At 37.6% G+C, this 20,583-nt stretch overlaps 2 protein-coding genes across 4 annotated transcripts in view; both read right to left on the bottom strand.

Annotated features, from left to right (window-relative positions):
* The window catches only part of bsnb (bassoon (presynaptic cytomatrix protein) b), a 93,880-nt gene extending 84,915 nt beyond the window's left edge, over positions 1-8,965 (bottom strand). For all 3 annotated transcript variants that reach the window (XM_044122912.1, XM_044122911.1, XM_044122913.1), the window contains exon 1: positions 8,615-8,965. In XM_044122912.1, the coding sequence (XP_043978847.1) occupies positions 8,615-8,793 (179 nt within the window). In that variant the 5' untranslated portion in view covers positions 8,794-8,965. The remainder of the gene's footprint in view (positions 1-8,614) is intronic.
* A 2,033-nt stretch (positions 8,966-10,998) lies between these two features.
* bap1 (BRCA1 associated protein-1 (ubiquitin carboxy-terminal hydrolase)) lies at positions 10,999-20,552 on the bottom strand. The gene is made up of 17 exons (XM_044122910.1): positions 20,338-20,552; positions 20,098-20,127; positions 19,926-19,980; positions 19,658-19,790; positions 18,413-18,532; positions 17,404-17,465; positions 17,109-17,251; positions 16,562-16,640; positions 16,339-16,462; positions 16,054-16,150; positions 15,222-15,397; positions 14,712-14,836; positions 13,510-13,973; positions 13,180-13,406; positions 12,918-13,010; positions 12,749-12,821; positions 10,999-11,810 (listed from the first exon to the last, which is right to left on the bottom strand). The coding sequence occupies exons 1-17, from the start codon at positions 20,375-20,377 to the stop codon at positions 11,677-11,679; spliced, it is 2,175 nt and encodes a 724-aa protein (XP_043978845.1). The 5' UTR covers positions 20,378-20,552; the 3' UTR covers positions 10,999-11,676.
* Positions 20,553-20,583: the final 31 nt, after the last annotated feature.

Below are 20,583 nucleotides of genomic sequence, written 5' to 3'. Positions count from 1 at the left end.
TGTGTAATTTAATCTCAGTGTGTATACAGCTATTTTACTGTACCCCCAGGAGCTTTTCAGAGAGGGTTAGTGTACAAAGTACAAAAATTAAATATAGTCCATTATCCAAAAATATGCACTTCACAAATCTGGCAAGAAGAAAAAGTCACTGTTCAAAGAAACCCAGAAGGAGTTACATTTAAAGTTTACCATAGGTCAAGCTGGGGATACAGCAGGCTCTGGTCAGATGAGACTAAAACCTTACAGCCAGAGCTACAAAACCTTTTTTGTCATTTGTGTCAAATACACACCACACCTTTCAGATAATTACATTTTAAAAACAATGTATCCTTTTTCTTCCAGTTCACAATTAAGCATTAAACTTTGTGTTGCTCTGTCACATGAAATCCCATGTTCAGTCCTGCTGTGACAAAATATGAAAAGATTCAAAAGGTATGAGGAGATTTCAGTGGCGCTGCAGGGGAGAGACAGCTCTTGCTAACTAATGCTTAGACCAGAATGCAATGATGCCCTTGCTAATTAGTTAACGAGGTGTTGGTGTCAACAGCTGGGAAAACAATAAAGGTGTCACAGTCAATGTTTATAACATTGTCTCCTACAGCTCCTGCAACCATTTACTGAACAATCCAAGCAACTGAATACATACTTTCAGTACGAATGTTGCCATCATCAGAGGTATGCTTACATTACTTCTTTTTCTTAAGCACGCTGACTCTCATATATGTGACATGTTGTAAGCATTAAGGATTAAAAATCAACTACTTTTGTATCTAAAACAAAGAGCCCAGCAGAGATCCAATTTTAAATCGGATTTTTACGCTCTTTATTCCCTGCAAACAGTCACAGGAACACTTCCTTCATTGGCCGAATTGAGGCAGCTTTTGTTATGCAGGAAAATGTTTCGTCATGAACATTGGTTGTTTGAGTTTTGAAGGGGTTTCGTCCATTTATGTTGTAAGTATTCATCTACGTTTTTTACATATATCCTCCTCAGTTTCCTTTGTCTCTTGTGTTGTTTCTGAGTTCTTGTAAGTCTGCAACTTTTGCTAAATATATCTCACTGCATGAAGATCTCTGTGCCTCAGTCTTTTCATTTCCTCAAACCGTGACCTGTTCTGTTACTTTTCTTATTTTAATTAAATGCGATTACTTATTAAAGTTTCTAAGACAGTGAATTAATTGCTCCTAAAGAACAAAATAAAATAATTTTTTGCTGAGTAGAATCTATGACTTTGACACCAATAAAATTGTATTTTAGGACCAACACAGTGATTCCTAAAGGGCAATTATCTGAAAATATGACATGGTATAAATGGATTAAGTAAAACACAATGTCTCTCTCAGGTCCTTGCTGTCCAGCTGCAGGAGGCAGCTTTTTAGTTCTGGCACTTATTTTGGTTCTCCACTTGTTAAATTTACAGATTTGAAATTATACATTTTGCAATATGCTTTTATGATTGGCTCTAAGAACAGGACAGCAATTTTGTGAAAAAGCAGCCAAAGTCCAAAAAAATGCAACTACCAAAAACTTGAGGCAGTTCTGTGACTTTGAAATGGAAGAGTTTGTTTTTCCTTCCAAGCAAAGTAAGCAATTACCAGATGTGGCAACTTTTACCCTGCACAATAAATATTTACACAGATATTTCACGGGCAAACAATTATACTAACAATCATACTTCAACCTTTGGTAGCCGCTATGATAGGTTGTTTTTATGTTTGTACCGTAGTCCATTGCTTTGTTTATTGAATATAATGTAAAATAGATTAAAGATAATGCTTCAGAGGAATGTTTTCCAATTTCACTTTGTCTTTCACTGGTCGACAGCCTTATATTTTTCAGGGCAGAATTTCCAGGTGGTTTTGTTTTTGCTTTACTGTGTATCTTCAAGCTGCACACTAACAAGCAAGCAGTGGACATGATGAGAAACAGACAGTAGTGCTGGAAGCGATAACCAAGAAAAGTGAGACCAAACAAAGTTACGAAATGCAGAAAATACTTTTTGTAGCAAAGAAGGAAGACCGTCTCCTGCCAACGCAACTGTTGTTTGCACAGGTATTAATCACGGTGCAGAAGTATTCCCATTGCCTAAACTATATCACATTTTGTCATGCTACAAACACAAACATAAATGTATTTTATTGAGGATGTATGCAATAGACAAAGTCAAAAGTTCCACAAAACTGTTAAGTGGATGGAAAAAAACATTTGGTTTTCTAAACTATGTAACTCTGCACACCTTGAAAGTGAGCCGTCTATTAGTTTCCACTCTTTTTACGCATTTTATAACAAAATAAAAAATTCATCTCAGTACAAATCCCACAGAGGGTGGAGGTCTCACAGGTTTGAAAGAGAACATTAGAGCACAAACAACATCATGAAGACAAAGGAACACAGTCAAGGGTAAAAGTTGTGAAGTTTAAAGCACAATTAAGGTATTAAATAGTAGAATAATGGATTAAAACTGATTAGATGCTTATTTTTGTATCAGAATGTCCCAATCAAAAGTATATTTGAGAATCTGTGGAAATAAACTTTATGTTCACTGATGTTCTCCATATAGTCAGACTGATGCTGAACTTTTCTACAGAGAAGATACTCTATTCTCTAGTTTTGACTTACAGCTGCACAAAAAGTGCAAAATTTGGAAATTTTTGAAAACTGTGCATTCTTTTTGATCCACTTCACAATCATTGACTGTTGTGTTTGTCTATCACATAAAATCCCAATAACATAAACTGAATTTGGTGGTTGTAGCAAGATGGCAATGTATTGAAGGAATGTGCATACTTTTTAAAGGTTTGATAAATCTTCAATTCAAAAGCCGCTGTTGTTTCGAAGACTTTCATAAAAGGCTCCTGAGCAACATAATCCAAACACATAATAACAGAAGATTTTTTTGAATAACAAAAATTATTTGTTTCACTAAAATCTAATTAGCGAAATGTGTAGTGTTACTCTTTTATCCTCCAAATGGTGTTGCAGACTTTTTTTATTGAAAACATTAATTATGTTAACAAAAACATAAATCCAGGCTTTCTAAAGCTTCGCCACATTGAGAGTCCAGACAATAAACTGGCTCATCTATGAGGTAAATCTTTCCTTTCAAAATGAATATAAAAAATGTATTCTGCAGCGGTGATCATAATCTGATATGTGTGCTAAACCTTAGCTAGATACTGTATATCTGCATCAATGTCTTTTATCTGCAAGGCTACATGTTTCTTATTGATTTGTACATCTTTCACTGTAAGCGAAACAGGCGGATTGAGGCTTTGGATGGAAAAGCTATCCTGTGCACTCCATTTAGTAATATTTAAAGGTCAAAGCGGAACCGTATCTCAGTTGCATGCGGCAGCAGCATTCATTGTGAGTTTTAAAATAAATACAAGAGATTTAGTCAACACTCTAAATCTGCTCAGCAAACATAACATCAGCAGCAGGATATATTTGTTGTTTGCACATTCATTAAATGTCACATCAGATGAAAGCATTTTTTTTTTTTTTTTACTCAGAGGAAAATACTTTCAGCTTCATAATTAACCAGCAGGACTGATTTAATTTTGTCCTGCAAGTAATTGTGGAGAGTTAGACATTAGAGGGGGGAAAAACACCCCGAGAACATTTTAGTTACAGCAAAACAGAAAACACGAATGTGCCTTCTGTCTAACAAATAAATGTGATTGAAGAGTGAAGGCTGAGCAGCCGGCATCTGTTGATGTCAAAATGTAGGAGAAAACATACGTTTGATTTCATTTCCTCACCAAGACTGAGTTTTAATTTGATTGTGTTGTTCATTTAACAAATATTTAAACTTAAAAAAAGTCATTTTTTTAAAAAGTATTTTATAAGTCAAATATAAACAAACACCAAAAACATCATCAAATTACAGTCTTTAGCTATTTCTGTCAAAAATAATGCTTATGTGTTGCTATATATATAAGTTATGCACTACTGCTTTCATTGACAAAAGACGGTCAGAAATTAAACACATACAGTTAGAATCAAAGTTGTACACAGTTGAAATTCATGCCAATAATGCACTCATGTATTTTGCATTTTATATGCAAAATACATGTATAATGAATGTATTATAAATGCATTATACACATCTCCCCAGCAGTTCAACACTAGCAATATTTTTTGCTATTAATCTTAAGTGTTCAAAAGTCTATATTACAATGGCACAGAGGAAATTAAACTAATCATTATGTGTTTTAGAAAGTGGAGAGAAGTGTTTCATCAGGGTCTGCTTCAATCATCACCAAAACATTTTTAGTAACAGCTCACCACACTTTTCATTTTTATATAGACTCTTTTATATACTTAAATCAGAGAAGGCAAGTTTGTTTCAAAAATAAAACTTACATTACAGGGAGTGTAGTGGCTGCTTTATGAACCAGTGGAAAGGTATATACCACCTGTGCACATAAAAATAAGTTCACCACTGTAATTATGCAGATGAAATACTCAATATGCTGCATGAAAGATGATCAGAGTTTAGATTAAGCCACAGCATTTCGGAGCCACTTAAAATGCGTAAAAGATATGAACATAAAACTCCAGGGAAAAAAACATAAAGATTATAGTAAAGACTCCCCAATCTTTTGTGTATTTTACTTTTTTTTCTTTTTTTTTTTTAAATTCCAACAAGGGATCAGTGTCAGTATGCTGCCAGTCTCTCCCAGGTATTGTGGGTATTGATTTTTTTGCACATAAAAGCATCATAAATAATGAGAAAGAATTGCTTTTCAAATCATTTATGTGACGACACCATAAACATTCGGCATGTCAAGTCTATGAAGGCTGCAGTGCTCTCACTGCTGAAGGTAAATTAATCATGAGGACGTACTGCCTGAGCATTACGTCCTGCAACATGAAGGCATCTATTATTAACACAGGCTTGTACTTTTGTATCAGTTTAAAAAGGTAGAAATGCTCCCAACATAAGTTTGACAAAAAAAAATGTATCCTCGTAAACCTCCACTCTTGCAACATTGTGACAAAAGCACCATCACTTGCTAATTTAGCTCAAAGCCTAGACAATTAAAACAACTGACATGTGTAAAGCATCGATAATTATCTGTTTTTAAGACAATTTTCTGCACAAATAACCTTAGAATTAAGTGTCATAAAAACTCGCCCATGTATCGCTCATATTAACGTAGCTGCAGATCATCCACAACTCCTCATGGAAACCACACTCAAGGGAAATGCACATGAGGAGAGTTATGGTGTCCTGAAGCAGCTGATGCCCATCAAATGTCACCTCTAAAACACTGGATGTGTTGTGCTGAAGAGCAACAAGACAGAGCAGATTGCTGAGCCTTAGCTATGGATAGTTTTATTATAAGTACCGATGCTTCTGAGTAGGACAGATTCTAAAAGGATCATCTGCAGACCAGATGTCACTGGTGGTTGATTTGTTTTCAAAATAAAAACATAATAGTAGCATATTTTTTTATCCACATCATGATGCAAATGTCTGTTGCTCTTTAGTTTCAGCTCTAGTGTTAAACCAGCAGCCAAAATGCTCACGGGCTGCAATAAAACGCATCAAGAAAGCTAGAGATGTTTCACGTTGTAAATTCACCAAAACATCTCTTCTGGTAAAATGGTAAGTCCCTCCTCAGTTGTATTCTGAACAAAAACAGATTTCCTTATATCACTATCGCAACCTATAAACAAGTTTTTAAGAAACAAAGTCAATGTTTCCAAACCCTGTTTAAAATCCTCACTTGCTGCAGTCCTGAAAATGGAAGGCAAACCAATTTCAAACGTGATTTATTAACACGATACACCAATATAAAGTCTGACAGGATTTATAAATTCAGTTAAAAAATCATGGACAAGTGCAGTATAAGGGTTTGAGTGGATAGAGACGCACCAATCAACCAGCCAGACATCTTGATCAGCCCTTTTTCCCTTGATCACCTCAGCCTGGTGATTCACCAGATTTCTTAATCAGATTATTAGTTGTTTTTTTTTGTTTTTTTTTTAACAAATTGTTTAAGAAATTCAACCTATTTTTAGGCTAATAAGATCTGCCTACAGCATGTGTTTGATTCCCTGTTTTGAGTTGAGTAAAAATCAGGTACAACTTAGCCACATATGCTAATGAGAATCTCCAAACTACTACTTGCTTCAGGGAGCCTTTTTTAATTGCTATAGTGCTTAGAAATGTTGTGACAGATCAGTGCAGCAGTACCACACTGAGTATCTTGTAAACAGGAAATATGTGGAGCTTGTGTCAGAATGCTCTTCAGTAATGGTCAACGTTGGGATGACTGTGCACTTAGAGAAAGCTGTTATGATAAGAGTAGAAAACAATTATGGTGGTGCTCACTGGAGCAGATGGGTCGGCCAGATATGCCAGAAGAAGACTCCTGGAAAGGCTCGGATTTAGCTCTCTTACTGCGACTGAATGTAATATAATTTGGTCTAACACACAGCAAAAAAAGTCCTGTGGATCTCACTTTTGAGTAAGGTAATATAAAAGATAGAATATCCCTATTCGCATTACCAGGCAACTCATTTCAATTAAAATGAAAGTCGTCTATCAAGTCGAGAGCCAGACACTGTCTTATTGCTGCTGAAATTCTTACGGGTTCTTCACAAAGGAATATGTTAAAGCCAGATTCATGATCTCAAGGAAACCATTTAAATCAGCCATGTGCTTCGATGTTACTCTCTTTCCTTCTGCTCATTTCTCATTCTGCCTCTCTGTTTGTTAGCGCGCTCAGTCTCTGCACTCTCTTTATGAGGAACCTAAGGAGGGATACTAGGAAGAAATCAAGATATAAAAAAATCATGAGATAACAAGCAAGCTATGAGCATTTAAATCTACCCCCACACAATACACAGGCAAGACTCAGAGATCTTTTCTATAAAGATACGATACAGATACTTGCAAAAGTATCCATTCCACTTGAACTATTTCATATTTCATTTAAGGATTTTATGTGACTGACCACCATGAAAAGGTGCACAATTCATGCAGAGGATGGAACGTGATCTTTAAATTAATTTTTTTCACAATTATAAATCATAACATTTTGGGAATGCATAGTACCATGAAGATCAACGAACACAACAGACAGATCAGGGATACTGATTCTGGGAGGCTTTAACGCATATCCACACCACACTTTTCAGATTTGTAATTCTGAAAAAGGCTAGGAAGCTTTGTTTCATTTCCTTCTGCTTCACAGCTGTGCACTATTTTATGGTGGTATGTTAGATACAATTCCATAATATATTAAAGTATGTAATCCTAATGCAACGATGTGAAAAATTTCAAGAGGCATTGCAAGACATTACACATAAAGGCAGAATGTTTTCATAAAATGTTGCACTTCAGAATTTCTCCCTACCATAAGTCGTAGTCTCAAACAAAGCATCAACTCTTCACCTTGTAATATAACCACACGAAGGAACGCTTGCAGCAAATCTATAAATCTATTTGCACGCCAGCCTCAGAAACTGTTGCACAGAACCTGCAAGCAGGTGTGGCAAATCCACGATGCAGTAATGTCTGTGTGTGTTAAGGTTTACAACTGTTGAACTGTGTAATTAGGCAATATCAGATCTTGTTAGAAGGGTAATCCCTAACACACACCCACACCGAAAATACCGACATCCAAGCTGCCACATGCGACCACAGACATGTTCCCTGTTAGTATTTGATCAGTTTACGCTGCATTATCTTAAGCCAGCAATGTGGGTTTAAATATGAGAATGCTAGTAGGAGGGCAGTGTTGTTGCAAATACAGAAATGGCACAAGATTTCTTTTAGGGAGGAGATACAACAGCACTTTCTCTAGAGTAAATGACCCATTTTGGACCAGCTGCAATTTTAATCTCACAGCATATTAATTTGAAAATGAGATCTGGTAACTAAGACGGCAATGGCATATGTTTTGGTCCTGCACTCTCAATGACGTTGGTGATATCTGATGGGAGCAGTGACATCCTACACAACGCTGTCATCAGGGAGACAGACGTCTGCTGCTGGCAAGGAGGAAGGTGTGTTTTTCAGAATGACCCTGTATTTATTGGAAATCACGTCAAAGAAGCCTGTAGTAGTACCGACCCACCCCTCTAATACGAATTGGAGACACTTTGCTTTTTTTTTTTCTTCGCCTCGTTCTATTTTTATTAATAAATTCTGAAATTCATCACCTTGAATATGAGGTGAAAATTATGCTTCTAAGATTCAAGTTGTAACACTCGGTCCTGCCTGAAATTGTCGCTTTCATTCATGATACTGAATCCTCAGGGTAGACATCGTAGAAAAAGGGCGTAGAAATTCCTGATGAAATTGCTTAAAGCTACATTTACGTACCATTGCTTCCGTTCACTTTATCGATTTAAAGCAAATCGACAATGACAGACTTGATGCCAAAATTGAAGAGGTATCAAGACGAGGTTGTTAATAGTGTTGACATGAGTATTGAAATAAATAATTAAGCGTCCATTCATGTCTATCTACACGCAGTCGGTTGAGCCTATATCTACGCTGCTGGATGAACTAATGTACACTGCCATGAATCCTCCCTGATTTCGCTTCATTGCCCACACTTTGGATAGTGAAGCCTCCCTAGCTATCTCGGCTACCTGTTAATCCCCGGCCCGGACGCAGCCCCACTTCCTCCGGCGGGCGCTCCATTGCTGGGCTTGATGAGCTGTCCAGAGTCCGGTGGTGCTGAAATGGAAGTCGGAGCCCCCGCTGCAGGGACGGCGGCGCCGGGCTGTCCCGCCTGTCCCTCCCCCTCCATGCTGGCCTCGTTCCCCATTGCTTCGGGATAGGTCTCGACGGAGAGAAACGGTGGTTGTGGGTGGTTTTTACAGCTGGGGTAAAAACTCGGATGGAACTCAGCGTCGCTCCCCTTCCGCCATCATCACCTACAATCCAGCATCCCGCACGGAGCACGCGCGCTGACGGCGAGGCCGAAGGAGCGCGCTGACGCAATGGGTGGTGACTTGCAAGCCTCGTACGTGCGCGCTCACAGTGATCAGCTATCTTAAACAGCACGCAACCACCCTTCTCAGCCCCCTACATCCGGATTGAGTGCCATTTCATTTTTAAAATTTAGTAAATATTGTAATTATGAATTATATACTTCGTTTTCACAATAATAAAATAACTCACAAAGTCGGTCTATAAGCAGAAGGTAATTTATTGTACCATTATCAGTAAATCACCACCAATCACAGCACCAAAAGTGTCTCTTTGAAACAGTCAAAGCTTGATTCTTTGCGTATGGTGCATTTAACACCTCTTAATCACCTTAAGAGGTGTTAAGGCATTCTTATTAATAAGCAGTAGAAATCGTGTTCTGGGAGCAAACAGACTGATTATAATTTTATTTACTTTTTTTTTTTTTTGTCCCACCATGGAGGTAGGAGTTCAGTCCTCAAGAACTAGCATCTTGCAACCCTTAGATCAGTGGTCTCAAACTGCATTCTTCGGGGTCCAGAATGTGTCCCTTCATCTCCACGCTTGAATCAAATAGCCAAGCTGCGTCATTAATATTCAGTCAAGCTTTGCAGAGCTCTGAGTTGGAGATTAACACTGTCAAGGACTGGATTTTGCCACCCCTGTCTTATGGCATCGCAAAGACTACCACTAAGACTGGCAGGTGTGATTAGACTCAGGAGCGTCTGGATGGAGGGACCAATATAATTGGTTGTGCTTTCAAGTACACATGGAAAATTGCCATTCATTGATTAGCAGATTTACAGTTGTGGCATGCATAAATCTGACTCCAGCACAGACACAAGTGGTAGAAATAAATTACTAATGATGAATTACCTACACTAAATAAAAAGTAAATATCAAACTATAAATATTGTCCTCTGTATGATTACAAGGACATTGTTCAGTTATAATATATTTTAAATAAATTCTGACTCTTTTACATGTGCTGTTCACATATCTATAGAGTAAACAAATTGAGGTTCATTCTACATGCACGTAGCTCCAAATTTGAAGTTTTGACATCAGGTCAGATCTGACAGTACAGCAAGAAGACAAACACTTCCGGTCCTGTGTGGTAAAGTTTAAGTTTTGGGTTACACTACACTACAAATTTCTTGGGTCAGTGATCTTTTTTTTTTTTTTTTTTTTTGCTTACTAGACATTCTGTCTATAAACTAACACTATGCTAGATGAAAATGCCCATGTTTGGTTTAAACTTTAAGACCTATTAAAATTAATTAAAATACTGCCTATAGTTTCCTGAATTTGTTTTACTTTAATCTCAGATCATGGAGGGATGGATAATATCCCTCTATGATAAGTTGACAATAGTTAGCAACCTCAAGCAGAGCTGTACAAAAATGTGCACCACCATAAGTAATAATCATAACTTACACAAACTATGAGTTAAATGCTTGCTTATGACCTTTATGTGGCCTGTCACAGCCTGTATTATTTGTCAAGTAGCCAAAAAAAAAAACAAGTTTGCATTTACATAAAACTATAAAGCTTTCCACCATTAACAATTGTAGATTAATATCAACGCAAACAAAATTATACTGCTTAGTATTTTGATATTAATTCAAATAGCATAGTTGAAAAAAAACACCACTGTGTTGCATAAACTGACAAACTAAAAATCATTCAGAAAATTTAAACTAGAGGAAAATTTATGACAAAGGGAGCCTCTATTTACATGTAATCAGAACAAAAACTAAATTGGAAGCTTTAAAAATCTGTCCAAGTGATTAATATTTAAAAATAAATATGAATAGCTGTAGCAACTAGATCTGAAATGGTCCCACTTGGTCTGAATGATTACTCTCCCTAGTGTACGGCTACTGTCACTACAACCGATTCACAAAATCACCCAGTGTACAAACCTGTAAAAACACTTCTGATTTTATATATATATATATATATATATATATATATATATATATGAAGTCACACCAAATCAGCCACTGCTGGGATGCCACATTTAAAACTCCAAAAGTCAAAGAAAGTTTGCTTAGACTAATGTGCTTTAATAACTAACTTTATTTCAGAATAAACTGCCAAGCACAGAGAATTACCAAATTTAGTCTACGGGCTGAATAACATGTAAATATATACAAAAATATAAAGCAGCACAAATTCAACTTAACTCACTCCGAGATCCAAAGCAGGTACAAACACAAAACCTGTGTGTATATCTGCAGAATTTCCTAAAGACACATAAACAAGTAAAGACCTTTAAAATAAGAAAGGCATTTCAAACCCTTACAGAGTCATATTGTCAGTTTTAAATAACATGATAAAAAGACAACAGTACATTACAGGGTAAATTCCTTCACTGAATGTGTTGACGCAGAAATTTACTGAAAGAGTAAAAAAACAAAAACTGTATTTGACCAAAAAAAAAAAACATTCAATACTTCATTGGCACTGAGAAAATATTGACTTTTAGTTAACAGGTCAGGTGCAGAGGTTTTACATAAGCTCAACCTGCTTAAAAGTACTGACGATAAAAACAATGCAAGCATCACAATGCAAACCAACATTTACGAGAGCACGACCAAAAACAGATTTCATGAAGCACAAAAAAAAAAAAAAAATACATCACAATACTGTGAAAAGGAATGATTTTTCAGAAGTGAAGCAACATCATTTTATTCCTTGCAGTGATTGCTTGGTGTTCATTTGACTTTGACTGTGATTACTGGCGTTTGGCTTTGTAAGGTCGGGAGCGTTTCCTTCGATCAGGCTTCCTCTGCTTGTGCAGCCGGCCGATGCTCACTCCCTGCCGGCGGCGCACAGAGATGTTTTGCTCCACAAGGCTGGCCAGCATGCCTGTGGAATATGCACCGAAATATCAGGGAAGGTAAGAGGACAATATTAGCATAAGTGGAAGGTAGTTTTTTGGGGGTTTTTTGTTAATCTTAGGTCAAACAGATGGAGAGGGATAAAGGTTTATCTAGTGTGTGACAAATTGTTTTGTTTTTTTGTCTAATTCTTCACAGCTCAAAAGCTTAGGGAAGACATCCCGAACTAACAGGTTTCAGTGTAGAAACGTCCAAGAGTTTGACACTAATGGTTTCACACTGACCTACAGAAAGTACACTTGGCCCTGGAATGGGGTCAATCTGCATAGCTAAGCAAGAAAAACATGAACTGCCTAAGAAGCACAATGTTAAAGATCAACACTTGTAAAATATATTAACCTCCAGCCATCCAATCCCATCTTTGTCGCTTTTTTGAATATCTTTTCATTATTTCTGACATGGAAATAAATACAGATATTCTGACCTAAAAGGTCAAATAGAACTGTTTGCAAAACATTGTAAATAAAATAATACATGTCTTGTGAAGCCTTTCTGGGGGCATGAGAAAGGTAAATTTTCATATGGTAGGTTAAGAGAGCCTGAGGCAGCTAAGATTTAAAGAATTTTTATAAGAGTAGAGGTCCTTACAAGCAAATTCAGCCCAAGTCCAACATATTATTACAATTTAACATTAAATATCTTGAAGATTGGGGAAAGTGGGGATTCCTTAATCTTTTTTAATACACCAAATCTCACAGAATAAAAATAATCACCCGATCTTGTTTAAATATTGAAAATGTTTTGTTTTCAACCTTGAGCCAACAACCTAGAAGCAAGAAGCTGTGCAAAACTTACTAACTTTCATTAATTAGACCACCAGAGAGTTTTAAATGACAGATTTTAATAAGAGGGGGAAGAAAGATTAAAAACAGCAACAAGTATCAAAAACGACTATTTTTTTTTTACCTTCTTGGGCCAACATTGATATAAATGTGCAGATAAACTCATCGTAATTGTGAGTCCTCCTCTGATCATCTATCTGCACAAATAAAATAAACATTTAGACTCACAGTCAGTAAAAACAAATTTTGACCAAAAAACAGTGAATTCAAGGTGAATTAACAAATGCACTTACTTTGAATTTCTTTCTCTTTTCTACTTCCTCCTTTAGAAACACCTCATAATTGGCAATGTCAGCTTCTACACACTTGAGTAGCGCAAGCAGCTCCTGCAAAAGGCAATGAGGTGACTCTCTGCTTGTGTTTACGTGTTTCTACCCATCACAGGCATCAGCTATCTTACCAGCAGCACAAGCAAAAAATGATCTAAAGGTGCTATACAGTCCAAACATGCCCTGTAAGGATATGTAGTGCAGCACATTACAACAAAGGACTTACTTTTGGGGAGTACTTATCCCCTGGTGGCTTGCTGTCTGTTCCAGACTCTGTAACATTGAGCTTTTCCTTGCCAGGTTTCAACTCCGCACCGTCTTCGTTCTCGTCTTCTTTCTTCACCGCTACAGATGGTCCCTCATCTCCTTCTTTTATGGCATCTTTTTCATCTTCCTTCACTTTGAGTTTTACCTTCTCAAGGGTGCAGAGCTTCGTGCCTTCAGCAGAATCTCCTGTACCGGTAATGAAGACAGATGCAGCATGTGGTTTACAAATTAGGAACTCAAGTTTTACTTGAGAAAACTAGACTGCAACATTCACTTCCTGTTCTCTCACCAGATGGAGGGAGAGCATAAATGACTCCGTCGTCTTGCAGGTGCAACAGCGACGCGCTGACTGAAGGTCCCAGTTCTCTTACGGCGCGGTTATGTCTGGAGTCCAGCCTCAACATTTCATCCTCTCCGAAAAGCACACGGGACAGATGGGAAGCGACTGGGCTCGAGGGACGCGTGGCCGCCTGAGAGCGAGCCGGCGAGCGCAGCGGGGAGTTGAAGGCGCTGCCAATTTCAGAGGCCGTGTCTGTGCTTTCGTTGCTGGGTGTGGGGGAAGGCTGCGAGGCGGACGTGATGCAGATACCCCCGGTGCGACCTTCAGTGCGCACAGACAGAGGGGTGTTTACGCCATCTTTTCTTTGCGCTTCCTTCTTCAGTTTCTCTGCCAAAACATTGAGGGCAATCTGGCTCTCCATCCCGGTTCCAACCCGTCCCTTTCTGGACCGCAGGCTCGCCTTTCGTCTGAATCTAAAAACATAAATAGAAAAGAAAAACATATTTTAAACATCTTATCAAAACAAACGTATTCATTATTCAAATATTTAGAATCCTCTTTTGACTTTAACACTTTTTTTTCCCCCACATCGCAACCACAAACCTTTGTGATTTTCAGAGGGATTTGTCTCATTTAAAGGAAAATCTTGTTTGTAAAAAAATTTAACAAAGTTAAATTTAAAAACTCTGGTTAACTCTGATTTTGAACGCTTCACTTTCTCATTCAGACACCTTGATGTGGTTACCAGAATGTTTCGCAGTGGGAGTAGTTTGTTCAGAATTGCGTCTATTCTTATCAGGGCCAAAAAGTTACATTTTTGTCTCCTCTACCCACAGAGTCTTGTTTCACGTGATTGCCGTTTCCCCAACATGACATGTGGCAAAGTGCCATGAAGATTTTCCAAGGTTGTCTTTGACTTTCTTCCTGCTGCTCTTCTATGAAGACAATTTTTGAGAAGAGCACGACTAACAGTTGCTCCACAGACAAATTCTCCGCCCAGCTATGGATCTTTGTCGCTAATTAGCAACGTTTTCTCTGGCCTGTCTGCTGTCGTCCTTCCACTTCATGGTACCGATTGTTCAGTTATGTTCTCTAACCAACCTCGACCTCTGAGGCCTTCACTGAACAGCTGGATTCATATTGAGAACATATCAAAGCTTGTGGTTTTAAAAACCCCTTGTTAGACGCTACATAGAAACTAAAACTCTTGCCTGCTGGCAGAACCTGCTGCTTCTTCCTCGTCTTCATCAAATTCGTCTTCATCATCTGAGAACGGAGGCTGAGGAGGGGCTGCTGTCCGAGAGCGTCCGACACCAGCTGCTAGGTCTTCCTCCTCCTATGAATCAGAAACGTTTACAGTCAGGGAAGTTTTATTTCTGTATCACAACAAAAAATAAATAAAAAATAAAAAACTAAACAAAGGGAAGAACTTTGTAGGGTAATTGTTCAGAGTTAGCTTTAAATGAAACATTCACTGAAGGCACTGAGTTTAAAAGTTATTGTGTTTTCAATTGAATATCAGAGGTTTGCAGGGTTTAAAATAAAAAAAGCAACACTGTGATATATTTCGGTATATTTTTTCGAGACAGCTCAATATTTGATGGCATTTTCCTCACAAAACTCCAAACCCAACAACTCCCTGATTAACCCATGATTGGTGACACAAAACTGCAATTTCGTTACAACTGAAGCGTCTGGAATATCTTCACGCTCGTTCTCACCTGCATCGGGGACTTGGCGTAGTTGTGGTTGTCGAGGAAGGCAGGCAGCCGCTGAACGATGGGGTTGACTTGCTGGGCTCCTCCTCCTGTGGGAGCAGCGGGTTTTCCCATGACCTTTGAGCTTCCAGAAGGGCCAGCTCCATCCTTGGACTGAGCCCCCGACTCATCCACTGAATCTAGAATTAGAACTGACTGAGCTACACGTTTCTGAAAAACCCAGACATGGATTATAGGATGTGAGATAAAGACAGATGGCACAGAAGATGGAACGGGTTTATGAACAGCAAAGTCTTGGCAAAGATTCTCAATTAAATTTACGGTAAGTCTGGTATGCATCTTCAGAGTGAAGATGCATACCAGAAAGAAAGATTATGCTTTGATCTAAACCCGTTCCCTGTAGGTCAGGCGGCATGTTTAAGGTCATCATCCTGCTGGAAGAGGAACGTCCACCAGTCTTCTGTCCTATGCAGACTTTACAGGTTTTCTACAAAGACTGGCCTGTATTTAGCTCCAACCAGCAATGCTGACCAGCTTCTATTTCCCCTTCTACAGACAGGCCTCCTCACAGCATGATACTGCCACTACCAGGTTTCATTGTAAAGGTGTAGCTTTCCATTACAAAGAGTGTTGGATCAAGACCAAAAAGTAAAATTAGAGTCTCATCTAATTAGAGCACATTCTCCTGTTTAGCTTGTTGAACACTTCAAACAAGATGCCCTGTGACTCTCTTTGAACATCTGCTTTCTTCTTGCCACTCTTCCATAAAGACAAGATTGGTGAATTGAAAGAACGGAGTCAACAAAGTTAGCTAAAGTCCTTCTTGGGACAGTACCTGCATCTGCTTCTTTCTTGACGGTGTTTTCATCTGGAGACGAAGCGCTCTGCTGCTTCTTGTCGTGGACGACCTCAGGCTGAGTGAGCCGGATCATCTGAAGACGGGACATCATCTTTTATTAAATTATTATTAGGTTTTCATTAAGACAAGGACCTGAATCTGTAGGGATGCTCAAGTAGATTTTGCTTGGGTAAAGTTTGAAGCCGCTAAACCTGACAAATGCATTTCCACTGAGTCAAGAAGCGATTTAGTATTGAAATTTAGTTCGGCTCAGTTCCTGACCTTCTGCAGACCCTCCAGAATGATCTGTCGGTTCCTCTTTAGAATTTCCAGCTTGGACTCATACTTCATTCTGCGGTCAGGCACCACTGCCATCAGGTTGAAGCGGATATCATGGTACGGCTCACTGGAAAGAGGAAGAGGAGCAGCAGTATGATAATCAAGCCCAAAGGGCTGGCATAGAAGGTAAAGCACTACTGCTTTTGCTAAATGGTGCATGACTCACCCAGCAGTTGCCAGGCCGATCCTCTCCATAATAACACGGCGAGCCTTGTCGGTCCATTCCTCATCCTCTCCCCAGGGCCCTAAAGGATTGTGTTATAAATCTACATCATTTTAGAGCAAAACAACTCCAACAGTTCACAGAACAACTCTAGATGTGATGAAAGAGTTCAAGTGAAAACATAATTTCTAAGGTGAATAAATGGCTTAAGTTAAAATAAAGGTCTACTATATTTTCAGACAGACTGGTCTTTTGATTTGTATTTACCTTCGACACCAAAATTCCTAATGAGACTACATGACTTCTGTTAGAATAGCTCTTAAATAGTTTTTTGTTTTTTTTTTTTTTTTGGTATTGCCAGTATTAATGTAGATAACAGAGTGAATGATAAATGAAATCATAAATTTAGAACTACATTATACATTAACTACATATATATTGTATACATAGTGCTCCACTCCTTTTACACACTGGACTTTGAGGTCTAACTCTAAGGTGAAAAACATGGCAGAACAAAAAGGATTTTGTATATACGTATATAAAGTCTCACCATGATCAATGGGGTAAGCCTTGAGCCCATCAAGCTCAAAGAGGCGGTCTTTGATTGGCACATAGCTGACAAAGTGGAAGGCCTCCATCGTCCGCACTGCACTGATCCCGTTCTGTTTCTCCGGAAGGTGCCTGGGTTCCGGTCTCCATGGAAACATCGAAACAGGGAGTTTGAGAAAGTGATAAATGCACAAAAGTGTGTTATGTTACATAACATGTCAGATCAGAAAAGGATTTTTTTTTCCCCTCTTCAGACCCAAGGCCATCTGAGAGTCTCTAAAGTAAGTGTAACCTACCTGGCATGGCTGTTGTGTGCCCTGGCGAGCTCTGGAGCATTTCCTATCGCGTAGCCTTTGCTCTGGAAGCAAAGAAAAATATACAATCTGAAAATTTTGTTGAGAAAATGCACAATGTGTTGAAAGAAACGGAAACACTAAACAGAACAAATGTAGCTAAAAGAGTTTCACACAAAACATTTACTTAAGTATTATTTAAAACAAATAGGACTAGCATTAATGCACTGTATTTTTTTAACTTCTACTTGAGAAATATTTTGCAGAAGTGCTATGCTTACCTGAGTACAATTTCTGTCTACTCTACCAACCTCAAGTTATTCCACAGAAAGACGAACAAACACATTTTAACCAAAAGTACACGTGTCGGGTGAGGCTTCTAGTTTGTACACCAGTTTTATTGTTCTACTTTTTTCCATCTGCTGAGCCTGTTGTGCCACTTGGAGACCAGGTGAACATACAGTAGATATAATCACTGGAAGTACTTTGTACAGTTCTAGCATTTATATTCTACCCACTCTAAGTAAGAGTTTAAAAAGTTCTTTATTGTGGAAAATAACTTTTGCAATTATGTAAGTTATTTATTTTTTTATTATTACTCTAAATACCAGAAAATGTACAGAATTTTCTATCTTGTCTACAAAAATTGTGTTTTCACAAATTTAATCAGATTAAGCAGAACTACTTAAGCTGCCTTTTACCAAATACTTTTTTTAAAGTAATGTTTTAGATGATCACTTTTTACTGGTATTTCAGTAAACATATAGTGAAGTAGCGTTACTCTTACTTGGGTACAATTTCGCACCTCTGGTTATGCTACAAAATGATAGTATACCATAATTAATATTGTGTATTGTTTTAATGTATATTTTAGTAACATTCATATGACAAATCACATGCTGTTTCATTTAGCTGTAAGAATTACAATATTTAACAGCTATTTTTTTTTAAACATGTGGAAAGCAAATCCTTTGAAAGCAGAAGTTAATGGTTGAGTGGAGGGATAACTTACCTCAGGACTGAAGCCTTTAGTAAAAGCCTTTATACGACTGAGGGTGGTGCCGAGTTCAACTCCACTGCAGTTCAGAAGAACGCTCAGCAAGGCATGAGTGGCACATGAGTTTGGTATCAGCTAGAAAAGGGCAAACGGATAAAAATCTTGAATGTCTTTATTATTATTTTGGGCAGGGGGTGGTTGGAATCTACATGTCTACATGCTTTTACAGTGGATTTTTTTTTCTTTACTTTACAACCCCAAACTTCAGTGTGCAGCTGTGATCTATATAGGTAAATTGCTTGCTTATAAATCTCCAGGATTTATAAATCTCATGTTTGTTTGTTTGTTTTACGTACACCATTTTTGCCTTTTGATCGTACCTACACGTTTTAGTATGAATCCTACGCACATTGACTTTGTTGCTATAAAGCCACTTTGTAAATAATTTGACGGTTTAAATATAGTAATTAACCAAGAATCACTAGGACACAATCTTTAACATCCTACCTGACATTGGAAGGTGTTGCTTAGATATTTCAACGTAATAATACAATGTTTTTGTGAAGTGAACTGGTCCATATTTCCCCATTAACATAATGCTCCCCAGACCACTACCTCACAGATGTGATGGTATTCTAAGGCATACAAGCTTCTCCCTTTTTCCTCCAAATGTAACAGCAACTGTTGTTGGCAAACACTTTAATTATGCCTGCTATATTATTCTGACATTTATCAAATAGAAGTTATCCATAGCAGGAAAAGCTTAAATTTGAATTAATGTCAGACAATTAGAAAAAAAAAAGTTGCCTTTTTGAATATTCTGTGTAATCTTCAGTTATTAACTCTAACAAAAATCAACATATATGAGCATCTGCTTTTTTAAACAAAAGAAATTTGATGTCCATTATTTCAAAATACAGTAACTGTTCTGATTTTTTAACATGGATGCATGACTTCAGCATTATTTAAAAGTATCAACTATTTTAATAAATGGTTTACTTAAACTCCAAAACATCTTTAACTTCTTTTACTGACAATGAGTACCAAATTGTGACATTAAACACCTTCAATTTACAACTACTTTAACTATTATGGTTCTACTCAGACATACATAATTTCCATTGAAATGTGTATATATAAATGTATCATTTTCATTCATAGTAATCTACACAAAAATTCAAGAATTACTTATTGAAAGAAACGCAAAAAACAATGCTCCAATGATAAACAAAGTGTTACATCCATGAATAAAACAGTTACCTGGTGAGCAAAGAACATGTCATTTACAATCTCCTCATCTATAACTGAGGTCTCATCCACCAAGGTGTTGACTTTTCTTCTGGACCGACGCTCTTCAATCCACTTAAAGAGGAAGATGAAGCCATAAACAGGACTGAAAAGGAAAATGACACATGCTTTTACTGCTGTCAAAAAAATGCATGAACATTTCTATGTTTTTATATGTATATATGAAATGTGTATTCTAGAAAGGTTGTTGTTTTGCAACCTAGATGACCAAGCTACACACCTGTGACATTTACTTTGTAGATCATAGATTTCCTCAACTTGGACGCCTTTGACACCTACAGAAACGTCCCAAAGAGAAACGTTAAAAAGCTAGGATCCTTTTTTTTTATTTGTAAAGAGTTAGTGTTTGTAGCATCTCGGTGAAAATTTTAGTCTAGAAACTAAAGGCTTACCAAAATCTTCCACCAGCAAAGTAAACAGTCCTGTAAAAACAACACAAGTCAGTTGAAACTGCAAATAAATACACTGAAAAGCTATAAAACAAAATATTAAACGCTATTTTACAAGATAGTTGTTTATTGTTCTACATTAAGGTTTTTTTTTTCTAAACGTTTATATGATAGCTGCACTGCCCAGCTGGCTACATGTGGAAGCTAATGTTTGTTAGCCTACATATCTACCGATATTCTCACCTGGATCACTCTCCAACTCCAGCCAGCCTTTGTTGTTCATTTTGAGCGTGTGGAGAGGAGTCTAATATTTAAGATACATTCCAGTCCATGTCCAAAGGCGGCTGAAGATGTTTTATAGCTGAACTCAGCTTCCTCTGGCGTAACAAACGAAAACAGATCAACATAAACACAATAGGCAAAACTGGTCGCTAACTAACTACATCATCAGAAGGCGACAGATGGTTGTCACAAAAAAAACAGTCCGAC

The sequence above is a fragment of the Gambusia affinis genome, linkage group LG07, assembly GCF_019740435.1.
Source record: "Gambusia affinis linkage group LG07, SWU_Gaff_1.0, whole genome shotgun sequence".
NCBI classification, from domain to species: domain Eukaryota; kingdom Metazoa; phylum Chordata; class Actinopteri; order Cyprinodontiformes; family Poeciliidae; genus Gambusia; species Gambusia affinis.
This window is presented reverse-complemented; position numbering and strand designations above follow the sequence as displayed.